At 44.0% G+C, this 26,931-nt stretch overlaps 1 protein-coding gene across 2 annotated transcripts; it reads right to left on the bottom strand.

Moving 5' to 3' along the window:
• Positions 1 to 635: 635 nt before the first annotated feature.
• On the bottom strand, positions 636 to 25,832 carry RCAN3 (RCAN family member 3). 2 transcript variants are annotated; one of them, XM_056122954.1, is made up of 5 exons: positions 25,547 to 25,832; positions 17,107 to 17,356; positions 4,524 to 4,697; positions 3,202 to 3,373; positions 636 to 1,353 (listed from the first exon to the last, which is right to left on the bottom strand). In XM_056122954.1, exons 2-5 carry the CDS (start codon positions 17,299 to 17,301, stop codon positions 1,163 to 1,165), a joined length of 732 nt encoding a protein of 243 aa, XP_055978929.1. In that variant the 5' UTR covers positions 17,302 to 17,356; positions 25,547 to 25,832; the 3' UTR covers positions 636 to 1,162. The 2 variants fall into 2 exon arrangements, with proteins under 2 accessions (XP_055978929.1, XP_055978930.1); XM_056122955.1 differs by having other exon boundaries at positions 17,107 to 17,353.
• Between the last annotated feature and the right edge of the window lie 1,099 nt (positions 25,833 to 26,931).

Here is a 26,931-nt window from a genome sequence, read left to right as displayed (position 1 = left end):
CTTCAAAGTCTTAACAGACAACAAAGAATTATGACAAAGAGTTAAAGAGCTGCTAGCTTCTAGTTTAGGAGGTTCAAATGTTAAGTTTCTGAAATACAAGCAAACAATTCTGTTAGGGGAAAATGCCAACTAAATGCCGGGGTCAAACATTTCACCAAAAAGGAAGTCCTGGCTAACAAAATAATCTCCACTGCTGCCTAGACAATAGAAACAGGAGGGCCACAGCTTCTCCTTCAAAGCTAGCAAGAAAATGCTGAAGGGCACAACCTAAAAGCGGGTCATCTCTAAAACCTCATCATGTCCTTTCCTACTGTCAAGCTTGAGACTCACACACAGGAAGTGCATGACAGGCAAACTCAGCAGGCGCCGGAGACAACTTGGTGCACTACAGACTAGAACATGGTCACAGAGGGCATGTGGCAGCAGCCACCTGAGGTCAAAATGAGTCAAGCTTACTGGTGAGACTGTCTGCTTCCCAAGGAGCAGTATTTTCTCTGGAGGAACCGAGCGAGGGAACAGCGGCCTGAGCATCGTCACCTTCCTCCCCTTTCCAAGCAGGGCTAACAGAGAAGAACACGTGCAAAGCTTAGGGCCTGTGATTCTGGTATCCAAAGTGCATTTGGCACTTCATCCCCCAAACTAGAGAATACTATGAACTGTCCTGTTTCAGGCTTCCTCTCGTGCAAAAAAAACCCCATTTTTTTCGTGTCTGCTGAATAAAACAATTCATTTTTGATCCATAGATTAGTGAGAAGCTATCACACCAGTACAAAAATACCCACACTAGATTATTAAAATTCTAAGACTATTTTTTTTTAATTCATAAAAATGGTACTGCACTCAATGACGATCACTCCAGTTTTGGGCTACTCCATGCTATACAGGATCAGAGGAATGAGCACGGCCGGGGAGTAATTGTTATTGTTTAGAAATGGTCAAGATTTGCCACGTGCTGGGGCCAATCCTTTAAAGTGCTGTTGCGAGTATCAGTTGCCATTGTAAGTACAATCAGCGGCCACCCTCTGACCGGGCATCCAAGAGTGGGAGCGCTTCGTTCCCTGCTCGCTGCACCCACACATTAGCAGCAATGCTGACATCAGCAGAGGGTGGGATCCCCGGTACTGAAGCCCAGGAAGGCAGCTGCCTCCCCCACCCTGAGGCCTCAGAGTGTGCAGTCAAAGGGCTGGGGCTGGGGCTCAGCTGCTGCTGTGCTTGGAGCTTCCGGGCGCCTGGTCTGGGTGATTTTCTGTTTGGGGGCTTTGGTTTCTTCTTCCTCCTCAGTTTCACTTTCACAGACGTGAACCACCACACTGGGCGTTGACTCAGTTCCTGCGTGGAGTTCGTATTTCTCTCCTGTGGAGGCAAACAAAATGAGAAACAGGATAAGCCTTATACCTGGCTTATAGGCTTACAAGGCTCTCGTCTCTTCAAACTTTTATCTACTCATAATTAAAATGGTTATTTATTGAGCCACATCCTGGGGCCCTAGAGACTTTAAAGTCCATACAAAGTCTTGCCATTTCAAGAAGGGTGCTAGTGGGGCTGAAGAGTGCATACCCCTCATGTTTGAGGCTCTGGATTCATTACCTAGCACTGTCCCCTACCCCTCAAAAAAAAAAAAAGCAGCACTATTGAGGGGTGATGCAAGGGAGGCTAAAATGCAAATTTAGTGACCAGGAGATGACCAGCAATGCCTGTTCCACAAGTGTGAGGCCATGAGTTCGATCTCTGGTGCCATATGGAAGCCCTGAATGTGGTCCAGGTGACTTCACTGTCTGGGACACTTGAGCCACAGAGCAGAATTAGGCTTGTGTGTCTCTTGGGAAGCATGTGTGCTGAGCTGCAAGTAGGGAAAATGTGTGGGGCCTCCAGGAAGCCTCTCAATGGCAAGTGTGAATTCCACAGCAACATCAGCAACGAAGGGGAGGGAAGAGGGAAATAAACGCAGATGACAGCTAATGTTACTTTGGAAAGGTTTCTGTTTTCCTTGGGAGATGCTGCTGTGGTTCGGGGTGGTATCTACAAACTCTTTATTATGGATAGGACCCAGCCGCCTGAGGTAGAGCACTGTTGAAATCACCACTGAAGACACTTGCTCTCAAAATATCTCATCTCCCCTCTATTATCTGGCTTTTAATTTTTTTTGTTTTGGTTTTGGTTATTGGCCTGCACTCAGGGATTACTCCTGGAAGATCATATTTGGTGTTAGAAATTGAACTGAGGTTGGCTGTGTGCAAGGCAAAGCTACTAAGAAATAATATTATCTTTGGTGGACAATGAATTTGAACGCAGCGCAACTCATTTATTTTTAGATCACTTCCAGCGGTGGTCAGGGGCAACTCAGTGTTTGGGGATGGCTCTGGAGATGTGAGGGACCATGTGAGTGCCGGGGATTGATCCTGGACCTTCTATATGTCAAATATGAGCTCGAGTCCTCTGAGTTATCTTGCTGGCCCTGTCACTGATTTTTTTTTTTAAATACCACTATTTAAGAAAGAGATAGAGAAGAAAAAAAGTAATGTGGAAAGAATGATCAGTATTATCACCAACTCCATGAAGTCCTATTCAATGTAGAATTATCAGCTTTGTTTTTGTTATTATTTTTTTGTATTTGCTTTTGCAGTGTTGTGGACTGGATCCAGGACCTCACACATGCATGGCATGTGCTACATATACCACTGCCACCACCCAGCCCTATTTTCAATTTCTTTTTTTTTTTTTGCACGTAATGCTCAGGAACTGAACCCAAGCCTTAAACAGTCAAGTCAATGCTCCATCACTAAGTCATATCTCCAACCCCTCTGCCTGGTATTAAAGGGGCAAAGAGAAAGCATCAACTGTGATTTTCATTAGCTGCCTGAATGTATAGGAGCAAAAAACTACAGTTACATTTACTGAGCAAAATATATGTATCATTTAATTAACCATTCCGAAAGGTAAAAGGATGTTGACTATTTTGAAAATGTGAAAACAGAAGATCGAAACATGGAACTTAAGTATTTGCCCAAGTTCACCAGTAAGCAATTGCCAGCACCTGGGTCCAGGATTGTGTGATCTGATCCTCTATACTTACCATTTTGCCACTAATTTTCCTTGAAGAAAAATGATTATGGTCCTGAATACGAAAGTTGCATGGAGCGCGCGCGCACGCGCGCGCAAGAGAAAGAGAGAGAGAGAGAGAGAGAGAGACACGTTGGTTACCTGGCCCCAGTTTGGAAACAGCACAGAGCAAATCGTAATTGATAACTGGTGTGGCATCTTCGCCCTGCTTCCAGCCGACTGGCGGAGAGGCTGGTGGGGAGATGAGGAACTGTTTGGCCGGCTGGGGTGGCAGTAAGTAGGACTTGTCCCGTGCTTCACCAGAAGTCTGAACCTGAAGGGAAGGAGATACTTATACCACATTGCGACTGCGCTATTGTTGCTTCATTTTCATCTTTTCGCCAATGGTCACCTCTCTTTGGAGAAACTGACAACTTTCTATTGGATTGAATCTGCAAGTGGCTGTGTATTTGTCTCTGAATACTTGGTACATTGCACAGAGTCACACACAGTAAGTATTCAATAAATATTTGTTGAATAAAGAATTGATTAAACAAATGTACAGTGAATGGCAGTTAAAAACTCAACTCCAATTTTATATTAGGTACTATCATGGCCACTCTAGTAACTCCACCAAATGTATCTTTCTTTTAGATATGCAGTTGGAGAATGACACAATTTTTTCCCCTCTTACTTTGCAGGCTAAGTTTTCTCAATCTGTCCCCAAATAAGCAGATAGTCCACTTAATACATGAGTAGAAAGCTAAAACCTTACTTGAGATAGTATCCTCAAAACCAGTCCTTCTAAGCAGAAATTGGTTTGTCAAGAAGTCATAATGTAGAATTAAATCCTAAAACTAAAGGGATAGTATACCAGAGAGATAGTATGGTTGGCAGGCACTTGTCTTGCACCTGGCTGACCTGGATTCAATCCCAGAACACCTCATGATTCTCTGAGCCTGAAGGAGTGATCCTTGAGCACAGAACCAGGAGTAACCCCTGAGAACAGCTGGGTGTGGCTAAAAAATCAACTAACCAAGCAAAAAATTCCCCCAAAATTACAGGAGTTAGGGCTAGAGGTATAGTACTGTGGGTAGGGTGCTTGCCATACCTGCAGCCAATGTGGTTTTGATCCACAATATCCCATAATGGTCCCCTGAGCACTGTCAGCAGTGATTCCTGAGAGCAGAGCCAGGAATAACCCCTGAGTATCACCAGTATGGTCCCCCTAAGCCTCCCACCAAAAAAAGTATGGGGGTAAGAGTGATATGATAGTACAGCAAGCAAGGCGCTTGCCTTGAATATGGGTTCAATCCCTGACACTCCATTTGGTTCTGGGAGCCTGCTGGGACTGATCAGGGGTAATCCCTGAGCACTGTTGGGTGTGGCCCCAAAACAGATAAGCAAAAAAAGATTGGATACAGAGAACAGAGACCTGATCCTGTTTTGGACGGAGTCCAGTATCCCTTGCACTGTTCAAATACCTGTGCAAAATACAGCTTCAGCTTCTTCCCATTGAAGTCAGTCTCATGGAGTTCTATCCGTGCTCGTGCTGCTGCTTCTGGTTTGCTGAAGTTTATTCTGACTCTTCTAAAGCTTTTAAACAACTGAAATGTAACATGGTCATCATAGATGGCAAAAAGTGCTTCAAATCTCTCCTACAGAGGGACAGTGGGGCAGAGAGAAGAGGAAGAAAAGACAAACCTTTAACAAATAAAAATTTGAATCAGTAAGTAATCAGATAGAAGTTCTTACAATTGATCTCTTTTGGAAAAAACCCTAATTCTTTTTTGCAGGCATTCAAGAATAAGTATCTCGTTATCTCTTTACCAAATTCTACAGTTTCCAAGTTTTGTTTTGTTCTCTCAGCCAGGGATCAAACCCAGGGTCTTACACAAGTAAGGCAAGTAAGTGCCCTATTGTTGAGCCACATAATCAGCACAAAAGGAGGTGTTTGTATTCTGTATTGTTTCGTATTAAAAAAAAATCTGTCTACATTAAAGATTGCTAAGATTTTCTTTTTGTTTTTTATTTTCTGGGCCACACCATGGTGATGCTAAGCGGTCCTTCCTGGCTATGCTCTCTCAAAGTGCTTGGGGAACAATATGGGATGCTGAGGATCAAACTTCAGTCAGCTGCATGCAAGGCAAGCATCTTACCTGCTGTACTATCTCTCTGGCCCACCAAGATCACTAATTTTTTTCTCCCAGATGTGTTATAGTGTATTATGTCTAGAGTCTATTTCAAGATACCGTATGCACATGATGAAAAGAAAATTTTAAAGTTCTTTTTTCTTTTTGGGTCAACCCTGCAATGCTCAGAGGTTATTCCTGACTCTGCACTGAGGAATTACTCCTGGCGGTGCTTGGGGGACCATATGGGATGCTGGGAATCGAACCTGGGTCAGCTGCGTGCAAGGCAAACACTCTACCCGCTGTACTATTGCTCCAGCCCCTTAAAGATTCTTTTCCCCCATACAGATAACCACTTATTGAAAAATTTATTCTTTCCCCTGTGCACTGAACAAAATAAACCATAGTTGAGAAAAATTAAAGTCACAATTCAACAAAGATATGCCTCTTCTTCCTGTAAGAACTACCACTGTTGGCTCTAAGTAGTGTTATTTATTCATCTTAGTCATTTCTGCTTACTTTGATTCTTTTTCTATCTCCTGAAAATAGATGCTCCTTACCTCCTTATTGCTCTGGCCCTTCTTATGAATTCTTCAGATATGTTTGTCAAATTCTAAATTCCAAACAGATGGGAGTTTGTTTGCCTGTCACTTTTTCTTTTTTGGGTAGGGGGTGGGGGGGGGGGTTGATATTTGGCTGTGGTCAGGGCTTATTCCTGGCTCTGCGCTCAGATATCACTCCAGGCAGGCTCTGGAGGCCATATGGGGTGCTGGGGACTGAACCCAGGTCAGCCGTGTATAAAGCAAATGTCCAACCTACTTACTATACAATCGCTCAGGGACTAGTCTGTTATCTTTTTTTTTTTAAATGCCTATTTAATTTTCACTATGGTCAGAGGAGGCTCTGCAAAACAATATCAATTTGACATTTTTGAGATTTCGGTTCAAAAGGTTGTGAATTTTTATACACCTTCCAAATTTTCTTGTAAAGAATAGGTCTCTGCAGCAGTTAGGTTCGGTCTTATAAATATGTCCAAGATGTCCAGCCTGTGCTTCTTATTTTCAGTCCCCACTTCTTTCCTTTTCCTCTGCTGCCTCGATGACTGGCATTTCACATGTGGACAGGTCATACTATACTGTGGGTCTGGGATCACACTCAGCCTGCGGAGAACGGAACTCACTCTCCTACTAAGCTAACCAGGGGGTGAAGGGGTCCCCTGTGTCTTCTCTCCCCCTTCCCTTGCCTCTATATTTGCGGAGATGCCCGGGGGCTGCACACTCGGTTGCAGTGTGCCAGAGATGACACCTTCGCCAATGGCAGGATCACATTCAGCAGCATGGATCGATGCGGGAAGGCGCTCCCAGCCTGGTGTCTGCAAGGTAGGTGCCACACCAAGGGCCACTTGCACAGGTTCCAGTGCCATTCTCCTCATGGACTCTGCTACTAACTACTGAGAGCTCCTGGGTCTATCCACCAGGAGGAAGATCTACTTTTTCTTGTAAGTTGGTCATTTTTTCTTTGCCTATTTTAAGGGTATATTATTGTGTGTATATAAGTTTAAAATTATTTTCTTCCTGGTGAACCAGATCTAATCATTAGGAAAGCAGCTCCCTTTATCTTTCTCTGTCTAGAAATAATTCTTTGTCTTTAAATCTATTTTGTCTGATATTGGTATAGTTGCTTTCTTTGCTCTATCATAGAACTGGTCTGTATCTTTTACTTCTAACACTTATGTATCCTTTTGTTTTAGATATGCTTTACAAAAAGTGTCAATAAATCCAGTTTCATAATAACTGCTTTTTGTGAATGTGTGTGGTGCTCAGTACGAACCCAGAGCCTGACATATTCGGGGCTGACACTGGAGCACTGAACCACATCCTTGGCCCTGACAATGATGCTTCTACTGAAGAAATTAGTTCACTGTTGTGAAGATTGATATTTTTGAATTTTTTTGTTTTTTTCTTTTTTTGGGTAACTTTTCATTTTCCTCCCTCTACTTTCCCCTATGAATTAAATGTCTAGGAAAGATTCATGCACAAAAGGGACATGGCTCAAAGTAAAACAACTGCTTTGCATGCACTAAGACCTGGTTCAATCCCCAGCACAACCTAACTACTCCCCAACCCCAACTCAAACAAAAGATACACTGAGTGAAGACATAGTATAGAGTTTATTCCCTTGCACAGAGTTCAGCCTGGTTTGATTCCTGACACTGCATGTGGTCCCCCTGAGAACTGCCAGGAGTAAGCCCTGAACCCCACCAAGTGTGGCCCTGAAACAAAACAAAAAGCAAACTTAGATATATATATTCCCATATATTTGGAGATGGGATAGAAGAGCTGGAAGGAAGAAAAACAGTATTTAAGTTATTCTGTGAGGCTGAGAAAAAGCTATTTTCCCTTTTGTTCCAAAGCTTCGAAAATTAAAAAGCTAATTTAACTTACCAGAATAATACCACTAAATTTTCTTTAATGATAATTAAAAAGCTAATTTAACTTACCTGAATAGTACCACTAAATTTTCTTTAATAACTTTTATGCAATAGCTTAATAAAAGTATATTTATAGCAAAAGCAGATCAAAGAAAATTCTCAGTTCTCTCATTAATACTGAAGTATGCAAATGGTAATATAAAAATGGAACCTATAAGTTCAGATTTAGGTCTATGTAAAGATCTTTCAATTACATGCTTGATAGTAAAGTAAAAATCATCTCTTTTTTCTCTCTTTCAATTTGAACATTTATTCACCACTTTACACTATTTCTCCAACTTATAAGACCTAAAATAATCTGTGCTCAGATATTTACTCTTCTAATGTGCAAATCTCTGATTATTGAATAAATATAATTTATCCTAAAATAATATTTTGTTCATTTTGTTCAAAAATAAGTACCAAATTGCATGCCAAACATGTGCTGTGCTGGTTTTGCAAAGTACTCCAAGCTGCTCTAAAGGAAAGTAACATAAGCTTCTTTAAACATTAAGATCAATTCTAGGGGCTGGAGCACAGCGGGTAGGGCATTTACTTTGCACGCAGGCGACCCGGGTTCAATTCCCAGAATATGGTCCCCTGAGCACCGCCAGGGGTAAAACCTGAGTGTAGAGCCAGGAGTAACTCCTTGTACATCGTTAGGTGTGACCCAAAAAGGAAAAAAAGAAAAAAGATCAATTCTACTCATGGCTGGAACGACAGCACATCAGTAGGGTATCTGCCTTGCGTGCAGCCGGCCCAGCTGAGCCAGGTTCGATTCCTCCGCCCCTCTTGGAGAGCCCAGCAAGCTACCAAGAGTATCTTGCCCACATGGCAAAGCCTGGCAAGCTACCCGTGATGTATTCAATATGCCAAACACAGTAACAACAAGACTCAAAATGGAGACGTTACTGGGCCCACTCAAGCAATTCTACTCTTGTTCATAATTTCCTCATACAGAAGCAATATGGACAAATATATAGTAAAAATATATAGTAAGCAGTTTTATTTTATTTGAGGGGAAAACATTTGAGAAAAAACAGTGAAAAAGCCAATCCCACAAGTGTGGGAATTCAAGAGGGAGCATCCCTAGAGTAAGGCTTTTTTTTTGGGGGGGGGGGGGTAGGGGGGCACACCAGCTGTGCTGAGGGCTTACTCCTGGTTCTGCACTCAGTTCACTCCTGGCATGTGGGGGACCAATGTGGTGCCAGGAATTGAACCTGGATCGGCAATGTGCAAGGCAAATGCACTTCCCCCTGTACCATCGTTGTGGCCCCTCTAATAAGGATTTTTTTTAAAAAAATCACACCCAGAGATGCTCAGGGCTTACTCCTGGGTCTGAGCTCAGGAATTACTCCTGACGGTGCTCATATGGGATGCCAAGACTGAACCCAGGTCAGCTGTATGCAAGGCAAGCTCTCTACCTGCTCTTCTATAACTCAAGTCCCCACAGTAAGGATTTTTAAATGGCACATCAGCTGGGTTGTTTTTGTTTTGGGGGCCACACCCTGTGGTGCTTGGAGATGGAACTTAGGGTCGCATACATTTAAGGCAAATGCTATACTACACACTGGCCCAACACAACAGTTCTTAAAAAGGAATGTGAACAGTAAATATATTAAATATTAATAATTATCAATACTTGTGGCATATTTTCATAATTTCCTGATAATCCATTTCAAAGATGGCAGATTTTATCACTTTAAAAAGAATCAGAAGGTTTCACGAAATCATATTCTATTTCTTTAAATATGCTGAATAAAAAATATTCAAATTTTCACAAGAAACAGTTAAATGAGCGTCAACACCAAACACAACAGAAGTTAAGGAAGAATTAACCGAGCACCATTTATGAAATACTAACATTTCGTGACTGTACAGTGAAAGATTTTCCTAGCCCAGGTTATAGAACCATCAACTTCCATGCTTATTCCTAATTGTCTACAGTTAAATTTTCACAGTAACAAATTAACTTTTATGCTATGGTGTCAGGGATTGAACCTGGGATCTCACCCATGCAAGGTAAGCGCTACTGCTAAGTTTCATTCATTCATTTGCCAGACAAAAGCTATGTTGCCAACTGCACATCTACTTGATAATCACATATTTCTTCCTATTTTTTTTCAAAAATAATTTTTTTTGTTTTGGGGCCACACCAAGCAGTGCTCAGGATTTACTCCTGGGTCATCACTGGCATTCTTGGGGGAACCATATGGGGTGTAAAGGATCAAACCCAGATCAGCCACGTGCAAGACAAATGCCCTACCTACTGTACTCCTGCTCTGCCCCTCAATTTTTTTTCTTATTTAGAAAATCATTAAAAGCAGAAAAGTTCTGATCGGTCCCAAGGAGCAATAGATGAGATTAGAATGTAATGTGCCATATACCTGCTCCACCTGGTTGACCCCCTTACACAGGTCTCTCCTAAATCTCAATGCCTACGGAGCAGGCATGCCAGTCCTCTGAGATCTCCTGCCAACCCACCTTTGAAGAGAGTTTATACAAAAATGAAACCATGTAAAAGTTTATTAATAATCTTTTTCTAAGTTTTGTTAGTTCTTTTTTGGGGGTGGGGTGAAGAGGGATTTGGGCTCTTCCTACCTCTGTGATTGGGGGTTGATCCTAGTGGTGTTCAGGGGACCATGAGGTGCTGGCAGTTGAATCCGCACTGGCCAAATTCAAAGCATTTTTACCCTGTACTATGCCTATGGCTCATATCTGTTTTCACCTTGATGTGAAAAAAATATAGTTTTGAAAGAGTGACTTCTAATTGTGAGGTGGTGTAGACCAGGGCTTTCTAAATTTTTTGGACTCATGACCTCTTTTTTCCCAAAAACTGTTTACATGACCCTAGCTATACAGATACATAAATTACGTACCCAAAGACATTTGCTGATAATAATAAAAAAATTGTTTTGGAACAAATTTATAAAGTTTTTTCTTTTAGGATCCCCACATTCAGTTACAAGGCCCAACTTGGGATAGCAACCAGCTTAAGAAGGTAGGCTATATGTGAAGGCAAAACATTCAGTTCCCAATCTGGAGTATAAGAATAGAGTTATTTGCTTTTCACCATCACAAAACCAAAGGTTTTAACATGTGAGCTCCCGAGAGAGCCCCAGAACTAGACATCAGCACAAAGGGATTTAAGGACTGCAGACAGGAGGCAAGGGACACGTGCCAGAAATGACCGGTGACAAACACTAGCTATGTGGCTGTTTAGAATTGGTTCAGATAACAAATTCTTTTTCTTCCTGGGATTATTTAAAAATAATTTACTTCTAGAAGCCAGGGAGATAATACAAGGCACTTGCTTTATGCATGCCTGATCCAGTTCTATCCTTAATACCACATACGGTCCTATAAGCTGTGCCAGGAGTGATCTGTGAGCACAGAGCCTGGAGTAAGCCCCGAATACCACTGGGTGTGGCCCCAAAACCAAAGGAAAAAACACACACACACAAAAATTCACTTCTGTAAGTTCCTGAATTCCCTGAAGTGAACTAGAGTTCACCTTCTGAAGGGTGACGGTTGCACAGTGACTTTGAACAGGATTATGAAAAACCATAAAAAATTCCAATGGGCATAAACTGCTTTGATTTTTCAGTGTACTTGGTATTACCCCTCTGACAGTACATCTAACAGAAAAATACATGAGTATTTTGAATGTGGGGATCCTAAAAAAAAAATGAGTCTCCAAACCGGTCCTGGAGGAGTTTCCTGTTACACAGGAATCTCACAACTTAGACATCAGAAGCTGCCTTCAGATATGGAAATCATGAGCAATGTCAGCAGTAAAAATGACATCAAAGACTTCGTACCCCAATCGCGTGAGGACACCTGATAACTTTCTTGGGATCCAAGAGAGTGTTCTGCAGCTGAGCGACAAGCTTACTAAAATCATTAAGGGAGAAAAGCAGACAAGGCCCCACAGGTTCTAAGAAGCAACAGATAAGGCTGGGAGCTACATATGTGTCTCCTGACCATTCTGAAGTAAAACTGTGTTACTGCCTGCTTCACAAGACAAGCAAAGGTTTATCAATTTTACTGAAAATGACTTTGCCTCATCCCTTTGCCATAGACTTAAAAAATAAATCCAAGGAGCCCACCTCTACCACCCATATTCTGAGGAGGAAGAATGATTTTTACTGTTGAGAAGAAGCAATGCTTTGATCCATTCAACAGTGAATTGGCTTTGGCTTCTTAAAGCAAGAGCCTTCCAGTCAAGCTTTCTGTACATGTGAACAGTCCATCTCTCCAGAGGCTGCAGGCTCAGAAGTGTCAGAGGCAAGGCATGTATTTCTACATGTAAATTGGAACTGTGCCTTTGGCTGCCCAGTGTCACTGCTAACTAAACAGTCAGAGGAATTGACCTCACTGATCTAAAAACCTCACGCACTCATAGGCAGGGCAAATTTTTGTCGTTTTTTGTTTGGGGTAATGCTCAGGGTTCGGCAGTACTGAGGGTTACTCTTGGCTCTGTGCTCAGGGATCACTTCTGGTGGGGTTTGGGGGACCATATGGGGTACTGAGATTGAGCTCAGGTCAGCCTTGTACAAGGCAAGCATCCTGCCAGCTGTACTATCTCTCTGGTCCTAGGTACGATGCAATTTAAAATTTTGATAATTTGAACACTTGTAAAAGTTCTGAGACTTAATTCAGAAATGCTAGAGAAGAACAAAAAAAACTACAAAACATGAAAAAGTCTTCTATTACCTCCAGTCTACTGCATTTATGTCACCTTCATTACCTTTTCATATCATAAAGCATGAGGGGTTTTGGAAATAGCTCAGTGGTCAGGACATGTGCCTTGCATGAATAGGGACCTGAATTCAATTCTCAGCATTGCATGGTCACCCAAACACTGCTGGGTAAGTGTACCATATGGCCTGATGGTCTAGGTGACCCCAGCATTCTGGCCTGGGCCGCACCATTTCATTGGGACCAAGCACTGAATTGTCTGGCTAGTGGCTGAGTATTGCAGGGACTGACTCCTGGGCCTCCCTGGAGCTGCTTGGAAGGCTGCCCCCACAAAACATAAAACTGACTTAAATTCAATGTCACTCAAGGAATACTATCTCCTCAATACTGATTTCTTGTATTAATGATTAGCCTATATCTAGATGCATAAACAGACTCACTGGGCCCAAAATCTCTATCTCCTTTACCGCAAACAAGAAACGTGATCACCTCTATGACAGAGAAATCTTTTTTATTTTGCTTTTTGGGCCACATCTGGTGATGCTCAGGGGTTACTTCTCACTCTGCACCTCTGCACTCAAGAGTTAATCCTGGTGGTACACGGGGTATATGAGAAGCCAGGAATAGAACCTGGGTCAGTCATGTGCAAGGTAAATGCCCTACCCACTGTACTATCGCTCTGGCCTCAGAGAAATCAATTTTGTAGTAAAAAACGGTGGATTCATATAAGGCGGGGCAGGAACTATTCCTCATGCAGTGTTTACCATCTGAGCAGACACGGTCAGAGCTCATTAAGCTGCACACCTGTGAGCTACACATTTCTCTACAGGTGAGTTTTACCTAATTTGAAAAAGCATGAGGTGTAACAAGAGAAGGGTAGGATGAGCTGGCTATAGAAGCCCTCTGCAAAAACCCAACCCCCATCCCTGAACATGGCCTGGTGGGTGCCCCAGTCCTGTATGAGGGAGCAGGCGGAAGCATAGGCTGACCTTTGTCAGCTGCTATAGTTCATTTCTTTTCTTTTTCTTTTTGGGTCACACCCAGCAATGCTCAGCGGTTACTCCTGGCTCTGTACTCAGGAATTACTCCTGGCAGAGCTTGAGGGACCATATGGGATGCTGGGGATTGAACCTGGGTCGGCGACATGCAAGGCAAATGCCCTATCCGCTGTACTATCGCTCGGGTCCCCCTATAGTCCATTTCAATCAGGGCCGTTTATCCTGAGTTGTCAGTCTCCCTGTTTTGTTAGTAGTAGAGACAAACCCCTTCTTCCTTCCCCTGGCAAAGTTGAAAAAGAACTGTGTATGGATCGTACAGAACTTGTTTTCAAGAAGTTTGGTGAACTGCTAGCCTCAGAGCACCTGGCAAGAGTGCTGGTTAAGGCCCACTGCTACCTCCCAATCATATTCACGGTGAAAGCTGATGAAGCTACTTGTGAAAATCAATCGTTCTGGGCAGCAGAGAGCTCAATGGACTGGGAGACCCGCATTGGATTTCCTGCACCCCATGGTCCCCTGCACACAGAGCTGGAAGCTGTCCCCAACCATGGCAAGATGTGGTCCCAAAACTAAAACCAAAAAAGGTTGAGGAAATTCTCCACTATGTCTATATTCATGGTGCCAATTAGCGTAAGAAAACAAAAAAGTCACTTCAAGTACTGAATGGTGATATGCAGTTACCAAAATTACATAAAAAATGTGAACCTGCTGTACAAGATTCTTCTTCAATAAGGTTACTTAGGCAAAAAGACTTAAAAAAGCAAAAAACAAAAAAAGCTTCATTCTGAGGCTTGCCTGTGTACTTAATGAGCAACTCAGAAATCCATTTTTTCCCTCTGGTCTCATATAGATGTTTGAGAGCACGTAGGTCTTGTTAACTTCTTTCTTACCATTTCAGCCACCCACTCACTCATGTAATAGGTCAGGCACTATTCTCGGAGCTCAAGGCGAAAGCAAGAAACAAATGTTGATTCTTGTGTGACTTATTCAGGGCTAGAAGCTTCCCCCCCCCTCCCCCCCCATGAGTATTTTCTTCTTGGACCTTAAAGGATGAAGGTAATTACTGGGGCTGCAGAACCAGCTTCATAACTCTCCCTGGCAGCCATTTAATGACAGGGATCCAAAGGGGTCCGACTCTGGGCCTTGTGGGTGTCAGGCACATGCTCTACTCCTCTGAGCTATTTCATACCCCCAGGATGAAGGCACATATATTTGTGGGGGAGACCACTCCCAGCATGCTCAGGGGCTAACCCAGGCACATCCCTTGAAGTGGTTGTTTCTGGCAGTGTGGCACTGAGGGGGGCAGGGGCCACAGGAGTCTGAGGGTGTGGAGAGGTTTCCCACAAATGCAAAGAGGGACACTAGCCCTTCGAACTATCTTCCCAGCCCTGAAGGCAGTTTTTATTTATTTTTTTTTACTTTTTGGGTCACACCCGGCGATGCACAGGGGTCATTCCTGGCTCTGCACTCAGGAATTATCCCTGGCGGTGCTCAGGGGACCATATGGAATGCTGGGAATCGAACCTGGGCCAGCCGTGAGCAAGGCAAACACCCGTTGTGCTATCACTCCAGCCCCCTGAAGGCAGTTTTTAAGGTTAGAGACCCATCTTTGCAAAGATATATAAGCCCGAAAGCATGTTTTCAGAAACAACCCTGGGAAGGAATACAATTGTAGTTGTTTGAGGTTGATATATGTGTGTATATATATATATATATATATATATATATATATATATATCTCAATACATCCTTCATCTTCCTAAATATTTGGTCCAGAAGCCTTCAGAGTAAGTCCAGGAGAAGTAGGTGTGTCCATGCAGATGGGGAGCTTCAGGGGTTCCAGTGGGCTGGAGTGGAAGTGGGGGAAAGAAAGTTGTCACCAGGGAGGTTGGGGGACGGGGCCCAGGTACTGGAGTTCAACAGGGATGAGGACTCATGTCCTCGGAGGGGCAACCCAGCCCAGGATACTGAAGCTCAGTGGGCTGAGAAGGGTCCAGCAGGGAAACTGGCAAGTGCAGGGGCAAAGTATGTACTTGTCAGCAAGGGGGCACGTAGACAGAGTGTTAGAGCTCACTCAGAGAGCAAAGGGTGAGGAGGGGGTCTGTAGGGAATGCAATCCAGTTGGGATAACAGTTCCCATCTGGGTAAGGAGGTGCCTGGGTGGAAAGATAGCCCAACAAAGTGTACTGGGGACTAGGTATCCTCTGATTAAAAAGCAGGGCGAGTGAGTAGATGCTTTACAGTCTCCCAACCATCATTATCAACTTGACTCAGTCAAAATGGTAGGTAGGTCAGCAAAGAGTTTCCTGAGTGATGGTGCTCAGGAATGACATGTGGTGACAGAGATTGAACCTGGACCTCCTCACGTACAGTCTGTGCTCCAGCCAGCTGAACTATCTCTCTGTATCCTGTCCCCCTAGTTTTTATAATGATCACCCATATATAGTTTAATTATTATTATACAAATACCTTATATTTTGCATCATTAGATATTACCATTAAAACTTTTATAAAACTTATACCACTGCACTGTCCTCCATCGTGAGACTTGTTTTTACTGTGTTTGGCATATCGAATACACCACGGGGAGCTTGCCAGGCTTTGCCGTGCGGGCAAGATACTCTCGGTAGCTTGCCGGGCTCTCCGAGAGGGTCGGAGGAATCGAACCCGGGCGGTAGGGCGTTTGCCTTGCACGTGACTACCCCTCTCGAAGAGCCGGGCAAGCTACTGAGAGTATCTTGCTCACATGGCAAAGCCTGGCAAGCTCCGTGTGGTGTATTCGATATGCCAAACACAGTAACAGCAGGTCTCACAATAGAGACGTTACTGGGCCCACTCGAGCAAATCGATAAAACTTATAAAATTATAAAATTTACTATGACTAAGAGTGGTATTTAGCAAGAAGTGCACTGAAGCACAACTAGGGCTTTTTCAATCACTTTCAATATAAACTTGAGTTAGCTATAACCTCCCCCAATGATTTTTTTTTTTGAGTCACACCCGGTGGTTAACAGGGGTTAATCCTGGCTTTGCACGCAGGAATCACTCCTGGTGGTGCTCAGGGGACCATCTGGGAAGCTGGGGACCGAACTCGGGTCAGCTATGTGCAAGGCAAATGCCGTACCTGCTGTACTATAGCTCCAGTGCCCCCCGAATGATTTTTGTTTTTAAAATTTATTTTAGTTTTTGGATTTTCAGCTGCATCCAGTGATGTTCAAGGGTTACTCCTGGTTCTGCACTCAGGAATTGCTCCTGGTTGTGCTCCAAGGATCATAAGGAATGCTGGGGATCAACTTGTCATTTTTGACTGCATACCAGGCAAGTGCCCTGCACACCGTACTATTGCTCCCACTTTCCCTTAAATAATTATTTTATATGAAAACCTTCTATCCTTAGCACTGAAAAATAAATAACAAAATAAAAACCAACAAGATTTGTTCTGGCAGGCTCCAAAATTGAATGAATAAATGAACAAATTTACTAGGACCTATCCAGAGTTCACAAACCATTCTACTCAAAATATTTGTGGGTAAAGACCAGATCTTTAAATACTTCCTCTTTGTCTTAGACTGATACTTACAAAAACCAACCAAACAAACAAAAAACCCCAAAACAATAATAAAAACATTACAGCAAGATCTAAAGGTTGCTGTAGACTGTGACCTTGCCACGGATCAGCGACAGACTTTGCTAAGGGTGAGCTAGCTCCTGTGTCCCCCAAAATCCACACGCTCCCCAGTGCAGGAAAAGACAAGAGTGTGCCTACCTTTTGCTCCTGCACTTCAAACACTGCTTCATGGACACTGCAAGCGAAAAGTGAGGTAGGCAGATCACTTAAATCCATCATCTCTTCTAAGTCATCTTCGTTCTCGCCAAAGATCATCTCTTCCTCCTCTTCTTGATCACTGCTGCAGAGATCCGACTGGCTGTCATTCCAGGATTTCACTGTGTCCCTCAGCATGGCTCCCAATAGGTGGCACTTTTCCCTTCCTCAAGTTTTGTCTACCAGGCATCTACTGCAAGGAACAAAATAAAACAGAACATGGGGATAAGGCCAAATAATGATCTGATCAATCCTGAAGATTCATCAAACACAGCAATTTTGTTCAGGAATGATAAATCAGTGATGAAATCAACTCATTACAGTACTCCAAAATGAATTCTATAGACACTAATTGGATTCGCTTAGCATATCTTATATAGTATGCAATCCATTTCCCTGGCATTGACACATTACGAAAACAAAACAAAGCAAAAGTTTTCTCATAAAATTGGGAGGGAAAGAGCTCTTTTCATACAAACTCAGATAACATCAACATATACACTGGTTTACAAGCAGTGGGAAGGGAAATGTGAACCAGAAGTGCCTTGGCATATTTGTTTTGGGTTTAGGTCTAGACTGAAAGTGGCATAGCAGAACAAAACCCACGCTGATTCACTCACCATCTGCACCCTGAAATATTCTCTGTGATGAGCTGATTATGGCGTTCTTAACCAATCTGCTCTTTTTGAATACTCTCCCGCAGTACTAAGTTACACAAACTAGTAGTTCTATATAAGGTGGACCTATGTTGATACCGGAAATATTTACAGAACTTGACAAAGGATGGTCAAAGGCATGTCCTTTTCCTGAACTTTAATTCTGAACCCCAAGGCAAGGAGCAGTGAGTGCTTCTGTGTTCAGTAATGGAAAACACTTTGTCTTAGGTGGACAGCTGAAGTGTTTGTCTGTCTCCTCCCAAGATCTGTACCTACCAGACTGTCTTGGGCAAAACACATTTCAAAATTCTGACGTGAGATCTAGTAAATATTTACATTGCATAAAAAAAATCAACTGATCATGACACCACCTCAATACTACCTAATTTGTGTTTTTCCCTTTTATTTAAAAACAGAAGATTGAAGAGGTCCAGAAAATGGTGCAAATGGTGGAAGCATATGCTTTGTGTACAGACGCCCTGAATTTGAGCACTGAGATCCCTAAGCACTGAGTCAGTAGCGCCCAGACTAGGTATAGTCCCAGAACAAAAATAAAACCAATGACAGCAAATACATTGCTTGTATAAGGCCTTACAGAATGCTAATTACTATAGGATGAAAACTATTTGTGGGTGGTGGTGCCACATCTGGCTGTGTTCAGGGCTTATTCCTGGCCCTGCGTTCAGTGATAATTCCTGGCAGTGCTCAAAGGATCAATAGAATGCCTGGGACAGAACCTGTACACAAGGAAATTGCCCTACCCATTGTAGTATCACTCTGGCGCATTGGACAAAAACTATTAAAAGTAAAATCTTTACTAATTCTAAACATTTTCTGAATGTGTATCACATGCCGGAGACATTTGATGACTAAGACATGGGGTTCCTATCCTCAAGGGGCTCCCACCAAAGCAAAAATGTTTAGTGGGAGCACCCCAACATTTGGAGTCAATAAATAAATCTCCCTAAGAGGATCCTGTTTCATGCAGTGACTGCTGACTTTCCATTCCCCATTGTCCACCTGTCCCTTTCCCCAGCTAATATACCTGGTTCAGAGCGTGTTGTATGGAAAAAGGAAAACCCTCAATCCAGATCCCTCATTTCCTCCAGGCTCACCTTCCCCACCAGCTCCCTGCAAAGCAGAACCTGTGTTGGCTGCGCTCATTTCCAAGGCTCAACTCTGTTCATGCCTGGGCACTTGGACTGCCGCCAGGATCTTTGCCCTTTCTTCTGGCACTGACCTCATTCCTGAGTACCTCGAGGTATAGCCTGCAACCCTTTCCCCTGTATGGTCCTGGTGGTCCCCAGTACCTCTGGGTACAAGCAGTGCTGGCTGGTGTAGTCAATTGGTCGAGTATCACCAGGGGAGGCCCCAGGCCCCTGTAAGCACTGAGAAGAATAAGGGGAAGAGTTCAGACATAAAACCTAGTCACTCTCAGCATGCACTGAAGATTTTTAGGTGATAAGTGATATGAGAAACCTAATTTGACTTTCAGGATCAGTAACAGTGGACTGTCATTATATGCTATTTCCTAAAGGCACTAGTGCTTCTATTTCCTAGGCCCAGTTCAAAAGAGGCTGAAGAGATAGCTCAAAAGGCAGTAATACATACATAGACCTGGATTCAATCCCTAGCACTGCATAGTTCCTTTAGTACAGGCTGGTATGAAGATTAAACCCAAAACTAAGGAAAATAAGAAAGATAAAAATAAAACAAAACAAAACAAAACAAAAACACACCTGGCTTTTTGAAGATGGAAAAGTTAGGAAGGACTGAAAGACCAGGTTTTAAAATTTGAGTAAGTCAAACTATTTTGGTAAGTTTTTTTGTTTCAAATTTCTTCCAACTCCTAAAAAGTGGAAAAAAAGCAAAAGAAAAAAATCAGTACAGGAAACTATCCTTTACCTAACTCAAACAACTTCTTAGAATGTTACACCTTCACTTCCTGTTTGGTATTTTTACTTTTGTGTCTTTTTTTTCCACTTGACAAGTATTTCAAACAAAAAAACGTTTTAAGCTTAAAATAAGGAGTTCCTGTATGCCCTTTACCCAGAGCTATTACTTATGTCCCGCATTTTTGTATTTGTTATTATTTTAAATTCTTTTCTTTTTAAACAAATGATCCCAGAAAAAAGGGCCAGAGAGCTAGCAGAGTGAGTAAATAACTTGCCTTGCATGCTGTAGACCCAGGATTGATCCCTCGCACCAGAGCACCACCAAGAATGATCCTGAGCACAGAGTAAAATCAGGAGTAAGCCCTGAGCATGGCTGGGTGTGGTCCCAAAACTACACAACAACAACAGCAACAACAACAAAAACCCACAACAGACTCTAGGATTAAATGACCAAGCAGAGATAAAAAACAAAAACAAAAACCAACAAAAAAAGACACTAGGATAAGAGATGGGAGAAAGGGCAAAGAGAGGAAGCAAGGAATCTGTCCTATAACCTCAAATGAGGGAACATATGCCCTTTCCCAAAATCATTTTCTCATTCTCAACCCTCCACCTTCTCTCTGTAAATGTATGCATACATGTGTGTTTTCTTCTCTTGTTTTGGAGAGAAGGAGAGCCATACCTGACAATGCTCAGGTCTCTGGTTCTACACTCAGGAATCACTCCGAGTGCTCTGGGGACCATATGGGACGTTGGGGGTTGAACCTGGGTCAGCCACATGTAAGGCAAGCACCTTTCCCACTGAAGTATCTCTCTAGCCCCATACATACATGCATGTTTTCTCTGAATTATTAGGGTAAGATGTCGTGTGATCCCTCCCCCTTTATTTCTAATATGTTACTGTTTAATAACAAGATCGAATATAGCCTGCCCACAGGGCAGAGTCTGGCAAACTCCCCGTGGCGCACCAAATATGCCAAATACCAGTAACAATGATGGGTCTCATTCTCCTAAAAAGCCTTGAATATAATCTCAGGGCTAGGATGAAAGAGACGTTACTGGGGCCTGCTCGAGGCAATCGACGATTAACAGGATGATGAATGAATGAATGAATAACAAGATAATTTTCTTTCATTTACACATAGTACAATGATCAAATAGGTCATCTAACATTGGTATAATATTATCTCGGCTAGTATGTACTTTAGTGGTTGAATACTTGTCTTGCAAACTTTCCCTGGGTTTGATACTTGGCACTACAAAAACAACAATAACAAAAAACAAACCATTAAAAAAAATCTATTATGTAAGTCACCGTCTATATTTCCTCACTTGGACAATGGAGATAAAGTAATCCTTCCCCAGTAAAGATATCTGAGGCTAAGAATATATATGCTAAGGCTAAGAATGCTTTCATATGATGCTCAAGTAATTCCGTTTTCTGGTATGGGCACACTACTCAGGGTTTACTCCTGGCTCTGTACTTGGAGATCACTCTTGGCAGTACTTGTTGTGCCAGGGATCAAATCTGGGTTGACTGCAGGCAAGACAAGTAAGTGCATTACCTGCTGTACTGTGTCTCCAGCCTCCAATCCAATTAATTCTTCTTTTACTCGGGGGAGTAGGGGGGAATCCATACCCAACAATGCTCAGGGGTGACTCCTAGCTCCATGCTCAGGAATGTGATGCCAGGGATCAAATCCAGTGGTTAACCTCATGCAAGGCAAATGCCCTACCCATTGTATTACTCCTCGGGCCCCAATTAATTCTTTTTTCTTTTTTTATGGGGGGGGGTGTCACACACAAGAATTACTCCTGGCTCTGCATGCAGGAATTAGTCCTGGCTGTGCTCAGGGGACCATATGGGATGCTGGGAATTGAACCTGGGTCGGCCGCGTGCAAGGCAAACGCCCTACCCACTGTGCAAGCACTCCAGCCCCAATTAATTCTTTATATATAGCTATGATACATGTCAATTTGTTGTTGGATTGGAAGAACCACGATATCAGAACCATTGGTGGAACTGTTACTAAAAAAACAAAAATATATTCCAAAATGATCTAGTTCCATGCAACAAAGTGAGCAATATAAAACCAGAACTGGAGAAATAGCTCAAAGGGCTGGACACACGTTTTACATGCAGGAGGCGTAGGGTTGAACCCCTGCACCACACAGTGTCTCAAGCACTGCTGGGGATAACCCCCAAGAACAAATTGGGGATAGCACCCGTGCACCACTGGGTGTGGCAAATAAAAAAAATTAAAATCAAAATAATTACAATATATTATTATTATATTTTGGGGCTGCACCACAGCTCCCAGCTGTGTTCAAGGCTTACTCCTGCCTCTGTGCTCAGGGATCACTCCTGGTGGGGTTGGGTGACCATACGGGATGCCAGGGATCCAACCTAGATCAGCCACATGCAAGGCAAATGCCCTGCCGGCTGCTACACTGTGATACAGTGCACACAGCATTTGATGCTAATTATCATTATCACGCAGATGATACTTCTCTTGCTTAAAGTGAGTCATAATCTAGTTTTATGAACATAGTCCACACTGCCAACCATTTCTTACTCTGACATCACAAATATAGCTAAATTGTGAAAAAGCCAATTCAAATCAGCTGGTGAAAACGACAGTCCTAGCATATTTACAATAAAAACATAAGATAACTGGCATTTAAAACTTGGTCCCACTGTATTAAGGAAAAATTACAATGCGGGTCTCTCTGTCTCTCTCTCCCCCACTTGCCCCCACCCCCATCCCCACCCCCACATAAATATAGCCTACATGTTGGTTCTATGCTGCTAACTGTAATTGTAATTGTGGCTAACTCTGCCCACTTCATCTAGGACAACCAACCTGTGCCTCTATTTATTGAGGCAGGGAAATCTGACTGGTTCAACAGAAGGGCTGAACCAATATCCTCCAGCTTCGGTAAGCAAAGGTCTGTGCTAATCAGGGGTTAGCATCATCTCCAGCGCAACAGTAGCTGCTGTTGGCTTCTGGCAAATTGTTTCTTCATGGAAACATCAAATGAGTGGAAAACTCCAACCAGCACTACCATCTGCTCTGTTACAACAGGCCTGTGACAAAAGTCCTCTATCAAGACAAAATAAAGTGCATGGATTTGACTTTGCATTTCAAATTCTGGTCACGAAAATGCAAATGTCTCCTCTAGTATTTTTTGAAAAATAATTTTTTCGAAGTACGATGCTTCTCAACTTGATGACCATTTTAAATAGCTTAGCCAGATGCACTGTATCATATCATTCTGTCATGTGCTCAAAATGCTACTGAACAAACACTGGAAGCAAACAAGGACCCATTTATTTCTCAAGTGCCCTGTTGAATAACCTTAGAAAAGTCACTTAGCTTTTTGTTTTATATTTGGTTTTGCATCTATAAGATAAGAAAAATACAGATGTTGCTGAACCATTCAACTCTTCTCAAAACCTTCTGAATTCTAGGGCCACGAAGATAATTCAAAAGGCTGTAGTCATGCCCTGCATTTGCTAGGCCCCAGTCCTACCCCTGACATAACATGGCCCAGCAAGCACTGACCCAAACCTCACAGTCAGACCAGGTATCACTGGGAGTGGGTGCTGGGGTCCCCCAGAGTACAGCTTGGGAATCCATCCCAAGAAAAACAAGAAAAAAAAATCCCAAGTCATAAATTTACTTTTTGTTTACTGGGTCATAATAGGGGGTGGCTGTTAATAGGGGGTGGCTATTCCTGGCTGTATGCTCGGAAGGGACCCCTGGTAGTGCTTGAGGGACCACATGTAATGCCAGGAATTCAAACAAGGGTCAGTCACAGGCAAGGTAAGAGCCCTACTTCCTATACTGTCTCTCCAGCCCCCTAAATTATAAGTTTAGACTAAATTTCTTTATACCTCAGCATTGTCAACGAGGGACTTTCTTGAAAACCTTCAAACTTCCTCTTCATTAACCACTTACAGGTAGAAATTTGACTCTGTTGTAATGCTGTGGTAAAAATTCTGGTGCAATTTCTCCTAAAACTAGGTAAAAGTCAGATTTCTATGCTTTGTAGGTTCCAGTGACCTCTGCCCTCTTTTCATAATCCGAACTGATTTTATTATGATTACTGAGGTCCAGTGCTCCACCAGGAATAGAAGTATTTCTAAACCCCCAAAAAGAAACAGCACCAACAAATCAGAACTGCCATAACATGCACAAATCAGCTTTAGAGAATACTGAAGTAGAGATACGAAAGCCAAATGTTGTTTGTTTGGCTGTATATAACTCATTTTCCCTCAGTATAACCTCTTCAATCTAGGAGAAATATGGAGACCCAGTCTAGTCTGATCTCTACCTGCTATGGTTTACTGAGATTTAACTTAAAAAATGATACTGCACTTTAAAGTTTGTTTATTGGGCCATAAATGGTAGTGATTCACAAACTGGTGGTATTTCACAAATTGTGGCCTAATGGATCTCCAAATGACATTGCTTTTTGTAATATTTTGTTTAAATCTCAACGAATAAAGCCACTAACACCATACAAATTTTATTCCCTGGAAGCCTTACCATTCATATTTTAAAAACTATAAATATTACAACTCAAGTAGGAAAAATCTTTTCCTGTTCTTTAAAAGTTTGAGAATTTCTCTTCTCAATCTAAGAAGCATAGAAGCAAAACACAGTTAGCATTTGGCTGAAGAACTACTGTTTCAAGGCATTTCCCTGCATGGAAAGTTCATTTCTAGGGTCCAGAGAGCACTCAAAAGGCGCAGGAGAGCAGTGTCTGGCACAAGAGGCCAAGTTCTATCTCTGGCACTAAAAACTCGCCACTCCCCGCCACACGCAAAGGCTGGCAGGTACTGAACCAGTCAAGTTTAGGTGTGGGTCTGGGGAAGGGTGGCCCCCAGGTCCCTAAGCACTGGTTTTGAGACCTAGTCCCAAATTGTTTATTTCTAGGGCACCACATTACAAAATCCTACCAAAATGCAGAATGCACACATTGTACACACGTTTATATCCTAATTCTGTGTTTGTAAATCACAATATTGAGTAGGAGCTTAATGAAGTGTCTGAAAATCATTTCAAATCACATGTAGTCACAGTGAGTTGCTTCTCTTCCCAAGCACGAGATTTTTCTTTAAAATGGAAGAATTCTAGGACAAGCTCAAATAAACGTGAAGTGCTAGGGAAAAAGGAAAAAGAAAAATGAAAGAAAAAAAAAGTGATGTGCTAGGTAACTTTCTTTAAGGGGGAGCAAGTAATTTTCATTTGAGCACTACAGTGGAACACGGCTTTAGATAATCCTTATTTTTACACCAGACCCCTAATTCCTGAAGGCGATGATCTGATTTCGCACAGGAAGCTGGGACTAAGCAACATGTAAACAGCGCTACTGCTGCCCGCATCCAGGCACCGGATGGAAGCAGACAAGTTTCTAGAAGTTAATGAACTAGTAAAAGCCAAGGTAATCCGCACACAGCGCGGAGGTGGGGGGCGGGGAGAGAAGGGGCTTCCACGTCAGGCCGTCCCCGTTTTACCCACAGGGACCGGCCTCTTTTCAAACTGCTGATGGAGCGAGAGGAGGGAACAATTGCCTTGGTCCTGTTTTCCAAGACGCCACCCCGGGCACGACAGGGGCTGGACCCCGCAGTAAGGACGCGGCGACAGCACCGTTAGGGCTCCGGACACTGGAACGCCCACCCCTCCCTGGCATCTGCGGACCGTTTCCACTCTTGGTTAACTTTTCTCACCCTCCTTCCCCGCAATCCTCTCCGGGGCGAGCGGGCTGCAAAACCTGCAGGGAGAAGCCCGACGCTGGCCCCACCCTACGGAGGCAAAGACTCACCTGCGTGCTCGGCGGCTGCAGGAAGGCTGGCCGGGCAGAGGCCGGAGCGACCCGACGGAGCTCCGCGGGAAGCCGGGCAGCGCCGCGAGGAGCAGCGGGGCTCGGGGAAAGGTGTCGGGCTGCTGCCGGGGTTCAGAGCCGCACCGACCCGCACCCTCGCAGCCACGCCCTCGACGCCGGCTGCTGCGGCCGCCTCCGCCGAGGGCGCCAGCTGCGTCCGGGCCAAGCGGAGCCGCCACCTCTGAGCGCGCCCCCGCCCGTGCCCGTGCGGCCCCGCCTCGCTCCGCCCCGCCCCCTCCGCCGGCGGAGTGCGCGCCGCGCAGGCGCCCGAGGGCGGCGGCGGGGCGGGGGCGCGCGGGCGGGGCGGGGGCGCGCGGGCGGGGCGGGGGCGCGCGGTGGGCCGGGCGGGGGCGCGCCGGCCGGCCGGGCGGCGGCAGGAAGCGGCCCCGCCTCTCGCCGGCGGCCTTGGGCCGGGGGTCTGGCCGCGGGCGCGCGTGCTCTCGGCCCGCGTCGCTTGCATTTCTGGACCCGGCTGGTAGTGGTTTGGGGACGCTGGGACCTGCTCAGCCTGGCACGCAGGGGCGGGGGTCCTAACGTACTCCGAGGACTGGATCTTTGACGACCTCTAGTCTCCTGCCACGACCCCAAATAGTTTATCTCCTTTTCCTCGCTCACCCCGTTATCGGGATCGGGGTATAGTCCCAATAATGAGCGTTTACCAAAGCCAGTTACTATGTACACTGCGCCGCGTGCTCTGGGAGCTTCGCCTCATTTAACCTCCCGGTTACCGGCGAACCAGTTATTTTTATTAGATGAGGAGGGCTTGCAAGGGTTTGATTGCTCGAGGAAAGCTTGTAAGTAGCCTAGAGCTATTGGGGGGGGCACTCAGAGAGCGGGCGATACGCTCCACCGCCCCCGGCCCCGCCTTTTCTCCCCTCCTCCATCACCCCGCCCTCCTCCCCCTCTCTCCTCCGTCCTTTCTCTCCTTATGAACAACACTGATAATATTGACATTTCTAATGCTTTATTTTCCGTTTACGAAACACAGCCTTGCCCGATTCTCAGAAGCCCTGGGGCACATTTATGCCTACTCTGCAAGCGGGAAAAGCCAGGGTCTAAGCTTTTCAGTGAGCTGTCCAAAGTTCAGTGGTAGGATGGGGCTTCCTTTGCAGATGTTTTCGTTACTGTTCTGCAAGTCATCTGAGCCAGGCTTGGAAACGAGCCTGTGTCTCTTCCCTTAGTTCTTGAGAAGGAAACAGAGGCTCAGAACAGGAAGGGAATTTGTATTAAGGGCGTGCAGGACAAGGAAAACCAGCTTTGATCTTCTCATGATCACTTCAGAGCCAAGAGAAGTGAACTGAAAATTGCTGTCAGGCACCTGGGTT

The sequence above is a fragment of the Sorex fumeus genome, unplaced genomic scaffold (assembly GCF_029834395.1).
Source record: "Sorex fumeus unplaced genomic scaffold, SorFum_2.1 ptg000047l, whole genome shotgun sequence".
Taxonomy (NCBI): domain Eukaryota; kingdom Metazoa; phylum Chordata; class Mammalia; order Eulipotyphla; family Soricidae; genus Sorex; species Sorex fumeus.
This window is presented reverse-complemented; position numbering and strand designations above follow the sequence as displayed.